The sequence below is a fragment of the Petaurus breviceps genome, unplaced genomic scaffold, assembly GCF_028583685.1.
Source record: "Petaurus breviceps papuanus isolate PSGF00001 unplaced genomic scaffold, PetGlider_PUasm1.0 90865, whole genome shotgun sequence".
In the NCBI taxonomy this organism is placed as follows: domain Eukaryota; kingdom Metazoa; phylum Chordata; class Mammalia; order Diprotodontia; family Petauridae; genus Petaurus; species Petaurus breviceps.
Window position 1 is genome coordinate 8,329,884 of NW_027187367.1, and position 6,443 is coordinate 8,336,326.

At 49.9% G+C, this 6,443-nt stretch overlaps 2 protein-coding genes across 3 annotated transcripts in view; one reads left to right on the plus strand and one right to left on the minus strand.

Moving 5' to 3' along the window:
• The window catches only part of HMGA1 (high mobility group AT-hook 1), an 11,300-nt gene extending 10,806 nt beyond the window's left edge, over positions 1 to 494 (plus strand). For both annotated transcript variants that reach the window (XM_069073480.1, XM_069073481.1), the window contains exon 5: positions 1 to 494. This exon is cut by the window's left edge and continues 892 nt beyond it. The gene's annotated coding sequence lies outside the window, so the exon portion shown is untranslated.
• A 236-nt stretch (positions 495 to 730) lies between these two features.
• Positions 731 to 4,311, minus strand: SMIM29 (small integral membrane protein 29). Its single transcript, XM_069073479.1, has 5 exons — positions 4,157 to 4,311; positions 2,290 to 2,487; positions 2,104 to 2,129; positions 1,439 to 1,544; positions 731 to 1,229 (listed from the first exon to the last, which is right to left on the minus strand). Exons 2-5 carry the CDS (start codon positions 2,398 to 2,400, stop codon positions 1,164 to 1,166), a joined length of 309 nt encoding a protein of 102 aa, XP_068929580.1. The 5' UTR covers positions 2,401 to 2,487; positions 4,157 to 4,311; the 3' UTR covers positions 731 to 1,163.
• Positions 4,312 to 6,443: the final 2,132 nt, after the last annotated feature.

Consider the following 6,443-nt stretch of genomic DNA (forward strand, 5'->3'; position numbering starts at 1 on the left):
CCACCTCCCATCCCTCCTTTCAGAATGCCATCCCCCTTCCCCCTAGGAGCTGGTTACATCTTCCCTCCGTTCACAATCTACCTCTGAACACATTTTGTTGGTTTTCTTTTTTAAACAGTTTTGTTCTTACCATTCTGTGGCTTCCAGACTCAGCCATGCAGTTTTGTTGGTTCTCATGTTCACCTGCCCTCTACCCCTCCTCCATCCACCCTGCTAACTCTCCCCAAATCATCACGAAGGAGGGCTTGGGGAGAGAGTGGACACCAGGCCTAGTTTACTAAAAAGTGACTTTGTTTGGGGAGGTGGGCCCCAGGGGAGCTGCCTGTCCACTTTAATCAGTCCCTCCTTTGGTAATCAAGTTGGGAGGGTTAAGGGAAGGAGGTCCAGCTGAAATGGGGGAAGGGGTGGTCCCAGACTGTCATGAGGGCCCCTCCCCTCTGGTTTCCTATTTGCAGTTACTTGAATAAAAATAAACTCCTTTTTTCTGGACAAAATAGTCTCATTATAGGGGAGCAGAGTCATGTATCCCAAGGCTGAGGTTAAAAACTTAAAAGATTTCTGAGGAAAAGCAGGGCAACAGCCTTAACTGATAGTTTTGCAGCTGAGCTGGCTCCAGGACCCAAAGTAGGGCTATATTGAGCTTTCACCTCACTAGCAAAGGACATGTCAAGAGCTAGGGGCTTAAAGGAGTAGAGATACTTCTCCCCCTAGCCAGATTTCTCAGCCACGCTCCCATCCACAAAACATTTTATTTACAAAATATATATACACTGTATAATATAAACAAAGCCATCTCTAGAGACAGGATTCTGGTACAAATCCCTCCCGAGGAAACCATAACCCAGCACCTGACAGCAGCAAGGGCAAAGTTGAGCATGCTGGGACATCTCCGGGGAGGGGGAAGAGGAGTGTGACATAAGTTCGGGTAATTCCTACCCCCTCCCCTCCAGTTTCAGGATTTGCCAAAAGATGCAAGTGCCCTTAGGGGTGGGGGGAAGGACTGCCATCTGAGCCCGCAGGTCCAACTAAGGACTGTGTCCTATTGCTGGGCAAAGGGGGGAGGCTCTGCTCTGCAAGCGATTCTGGGCTCCTGTAACAAGTAAAAAGGTCACCCCTCCAGTGGAGCCAGGGCTGGGGGCAGGGGTGTCCTTGCTTCCTTAAATTTATGTCTTCACATCCAAAAGGGGCATCCTTTTGTGCTGGTAGCTACTGTGCCAGCCATGGACCACCTGTGAGGGGGGGAAAAGATAGCCTGAAATATCCTTTCCCTACCTTGTACAACTTTGAATCCCAGACACTGGTTAGCATGGCAAGCTCCCCAACCCATCAGGGAAACATTTCCCCCTCCTTTCATCCGCCCAGGAGATCCCACGTGGCCTAAACGATCCTTATTTGAAGATACTCAGAATCCCAAACAAACCTGGGTGGGTTGACTCACCTTGGGATCCCCCACCTCACATAGCAACTCCTGCTCAGCCTCGTGCAATTCTTCGGCTGGGTCGTAGCTGTACATGGGCAGCAGGTGGTGCCGGAGCCTGTCCACCCTGGGAAGGAAGGGGCCCCCAATTTCCCTCTTCCCATTCCTCAGACCAAGGTGGCCTCAAGACAGTGAAAACCTGTCTACCCACTACACTGGGCAAACTGTAGCAGGTGGTGATGGAGTCTGTTCACCCCAGAAAAGAAAGGGATCTCATCTCCCTCTTCCCATTGCTGACACCAAGTTGCCTTAGGCCCCAAAACACATTGAGAACCCATGAAGTAAAATGCATTTTCACCACAGACTGAGTAAACTGACCAGAAATTTAAGGTTTGCAAAGCACTTAATACATTTGTGCTGACATTTGGGGAAGCTGAGGCACAAAGCTGCTAAGTGTGGCCTAGTGCTACACAGCCACTAGCCATTAAATGTCTTAAGGCAAAATAACACCAGTCCTGACCCCCGTTTCCAGCATTCTGTCCAGTGCGCCACCTAGCTGCCCAATTGGGAAGGTCCCGACCGAAGCAGTCCCTGGAGCAGCACTGTTTTCATCTGTCCCTTTTTTCCCCCTCCATCGGGAAGAGCTGCCTGCTTCCCTTCTTCCCTTCACCTAGACCAGCACTTACCTTTTCTTCTTCTGGATGTACATCATCTGCAAGAAAGACAAAGCACACTGGTTGGGGTTAGGGTGGAACTAGGCACACACACCCCCAACTCCCATCCCCAACCAAGAGATCCTTCCACCACCCTAGGAAGAGCCTTGGGGTAAAGGAAGATGCAGGGAGGGCTAAAGGTAGGGCTTCTCTCCTTACCACAGCCACAACCACCCCCACTAGGGTGATCAGGAAGAAGGGGCCCAGCACGTAGCCCACCATGGAGTCACTGGCAGCCCTGGGGGCACTGGGTGCTGTTGTGTTACTCATCACACCAATAGCCAGGGCAGGGGCAGGAACAGCAGGGAGAAGCCGTCAGCATGGGGCGCTTCGGGAGGGACGCCTCCACTTGGGTCCCTGGGGTCAGGGGCACAAAAGTTCTCCATTTCACTCAGGGTGGAATTCAAATCATGAACCCCTCCAGGAAGCTGACCTTGCCCTTGCCCTTCCCTTACCCGAGGCCTCAGGACACTGTGCAAGAACAATAATAATATTAACTCACATTTCTATAAGGCTTTCTGGTTTACAAAGTGCATTTCACAAAACAGCATTATGAGGTAGGAAGGTGGAAGGGTAGGGTTTTTTAAGGTAGGGTGCAAATAACAAAATTTCCCTTTTTAAAGAAAAGGAAACGTCCGGAAAGAGGAGTGACTTACTTGCCCAAGGGCCACAAAGCTAGTAAGTGGCAAGACATTCAAACTATCTCCTAATTTCAGATACAATTCATATTGTCACACACCTGTGATACACCAATGGAATGCACCACACCTGAGTTCAAATCCCATCTTCAAATCCCTCAAGAAAGTCATAACCTTTTCTGGGGTTTGCATTCCTATCTTTTAAATGAAAAAGTTGAACTCAAAACTGTCACTTCTTAAAATATTTCATCTTTGTTTCACCACCCACTTCAAACTCTTATTAAGCACCTACTGTCTGTGGGGTTCTATACTAAGTGCTGGGCTGGAACCAGTACTAGCAGAAAAAGGGGAAAATCCTACCTGAGAAGTAAGAGGTGCTGGAACCCACCTGACTATGCACCTGTTCCACTCCCTACCCTCTGGGAACAAGACCAGACTGGACTCCAAAGGCTCATATGACCACGCCCAAAAGCTCCATTTCCAAGAAGAGCACCAAATTCCTAATTTAGGGACCCAGGGAGCCCCACCCATCTCACCCCAAAGCCACCAGCCATCCCAAGGATGTAACACACCCTTCATCCCTCCAAGGGACACCCTTTCCCCTCCCTCTTTATTGAGAGAAAGCCCCACCCCGATCCCCACACTCAGGTCTGGGCAGGGCCAGGAAGAAGCTTTATAACCCCAACCTTTCCAACTCCCAAAATGCACAAGAACAAGGACTGAAATTTGGGGCGGGCACCAGAGTAGAAAAGGGATGATGTCACCATCTGGTGACACCTCCAAGTCCTTCCCGTTATCTCCCTAGGGCCAGTAGCATCCTTAGTTTGGCATGAGGATGGGAGTCCTGGGCTGTGAGGGGAGGGACCTGGGGGTGAGCAGCATCAACCTGACCCAGCCCTAAGTTCTGAAGATCCTGAGGATGCCAGAACCAGGTGACATCACACTGGGATGGGGACAACTCTGACCCAAGCAGTCAGCCTCCCAGGGCAACTCCAAGATGGAACCCACCCCACCCGCCAAGTCCCCGCAGGGCAAGGTATCCGGGGCTGGCCCCCACATTTATCAGGCCCGGCCCACACATTCCCGCCTCCCCAGCTCGTGCACATGCCCAGCTTGGTCCTGGGGAGCCCGGGCACCTGGGCATCCTTTGCCTCAGAGCCACTTCCCTCAAAGAGCACCTGCTCAGCTTCCCCCACCTCCCACAACTCAAGCGCCTCAAGATTCTCCGAGGCCTCAGTGGGAGAAAAATGGGGTGCAGTGTTCCTTGGGAATTCCTGGGGGGCGTCGGTGGGGACAGCTGCCTCTTGCCAGTCAGGCCTCTGCACTTCGGGGCACAGGACGCCGTGCCCTTACTCTACAGCCCCCCGGGCACTGCCAAACGGCCTTACCTCCCGCGGCTGTGGCCCCAGCTTACACGGCCTCCGCAAGGCTGCAAGCAAGGACCCCCGCCCCCCCCCCCCACCCCGGAAGCGGCCAGAGCAGCGCGTGACGCTAGGGCCCCGGGAAAACGGGCGGGGCCCAGGAGCCAGAGAGCAGCCAATCCGGAGGGGAGGCTGTGGGCGGGGCCGGAGAGGTAAAAAGCACGGTCAAGCCCAAATGGCAGGATGGGCGGAGACCCGAGCCGCCAATTACAAGGAAGAGGGAAAGGGGGCGGGACCAATTTGCTCCGGGAGGACGGAAGCGGAGGGCGCGGCCGGGAGCCGCAGGGGCCAGAGCGAGACGTCAGGGGGCAGCAGAGGGCTGCAGAGCCGAGGAGGGCCAGGGGAGGGTCAAGGAGGAAAGGAGGGAGAAAGAGGAGAGGGAGAAGAGAAACCTATTTTCCCAGCATCCTTTGAGGCCAGCAAAGAAAATGAAGAAGCCATGGCGACCATTCCCCTGCTGTTTCTAGGATACCCGCAACCTCCTCTAGCAATCAATCATGGTGGCTCAGGATCTGTTAGAGCCCTGGGGAAAGAGAACCCCACCGAATCCTTCCCCCCCATGTACCTCCTCTTGGCTAACCCAAATCCTTCCCTCTCCCCCCCCCCCCCCTAGCAGCTCCCAAAGTCTATCTGTCTCTTAATCTGCCCTCTAGGAAGCCAGGACATCCTGCGTTCCCAGATGCCTAGACTAAGTCCTTTGGGGTGCAGAGAAACACCCCCTACACATTCCCCATAGACTTAGGAAGGATTTAGGAGCCCGTCCAAGATGGGCCACAGACTTTAATTAGCTCTTTCCATCTGCTACACCCAGGAATGAGAGAGGACAAGGGAAAGAATGAAAATAATAGCTTATATTTATGCAAATTCGTTTTAAATTGATTTTTATTAGCTTAAAGACTTAGGGTCATCTGTCTTTGTCCAGCACTCATTTTATGGTTGAGGAAACAGACCCAAATAGGTGACTTGCCTGAATTCACATGTGTAAATGAAGAGACTCCAAGTCTAGCACTCATTCTACTGCATTAAAGCCATTATGTCATTTGATGACCACTACAACTCAGCAAGGCAAGGGCAATTACCATTATTTTATAGGTAAAGAAACTCGGGTTCAGAGAATAAGCTAGTAATTGGTAGAGCCTGGACTGGAACCCAGGTCTTTTGACTCCAAGAATGTAATTTACCACTACAACATACCACTGCTGTTCTTCACAATACATATTTCAGTAGTGCCTTCTTTGCAAAAGATGCAGCTCCTGCCTTCAGGGAGCTTCCAGTCTGAAAAAGCAAGCACAGAGGGTGTTAGAGTGAAAAGTGAACTGCTAAAAGGGATACTGGAGGTACCTATAACTATTATACACACATATATGTATACAATTTATCTATATACACACATACATACACAGATAGAAACATAGATGCATAGAGGGTGTTCCAAAAGTCTTAGTGTAGTTTTAAGCTTTAATATCTTAGAACTGGACTAAGACTTTTGGAATACACTGTATAATAGTTAGAGAACAGATCATCTGAGCTAGAAGGAACCTTAGAAGTTGCAAAATTGAACCTATTCCTTTCTTGGGGAGGAAACCTGAGGTCCAGAAAGAAGCGAGTCTTGCCCGGGAGTGTTACAAGCTCAGAGTTTATGACAGGACAAAAGGGAAACAATTCCCCAAGAGATTTCAGAAAATAGTATGTTAGAGAAACTGGCATCTGAGATGAGCTTTGAATGAAGTTAGAGAACTGAAGATACAGAGAGAATTTGTTCCAGTTATGGAGAACATGAATGAAAATATGAAAATGAAAGATAAAATGTTGAGTTCAACATTTGTTCAACTTGTAAGACAGGATAAAATAATGCAGGAATCCCACCTGGGTAACACATGAATTTTATTATTTCCTTTAAAACTGAACCATTTTGGGGTGGCTAGGTGGCGCAGTGAATAGAGCACCAGAGGACCTGGTTGGAGGACCTGAGTTCAAATGCGACCTCAGACATGTAACACTTACTAGCCATGTGACCTCGGGCAAGTCACTTAACCCCAATTGTCCTCCAAAAAGCAAAAAAAAAAAAAAACCCTCATACATTTTATTTTAATGTAATCACTTCCAACAATTTCTTCCACATAAAAACAAAGTTAAGTATAACTAATAGCTTGGTTATAACAAAGGGAAAGGAGAGAAGGAAGGAGGGAGGGAGGGACAAGGAACAGAGGAAGGAAGGAAGGAAGGAAGGAAGGAAGGAAGGAAGGAAGGAAGG

Excerpts from the sequence above, each read along its gene's own strand:
- SMIM29 (XM_069073479.1), bottom strand. The coding sequence starts at position 2,400 with ATGAGTAACACAACAGCACCCAGTGCCCCCAGGGCTGCCAGTGACTCC. Across the intron at positions 2,130-2,289 it reads TGGGGGTGGTTGTGGCTGTG|ATGATGTACATCCAGAAGAA; the intron begins GTAAGGAGAGAA and ends TCTTTCTTGCAG. Across the intron at positions 1,545-2,103 it reads TACATCCAGAAGAAGAAAAG|GGTGGACAGGCTCCGGCACC; the intron begins GTAAGTGCTGGT and ends CTTCCTTCCCAG.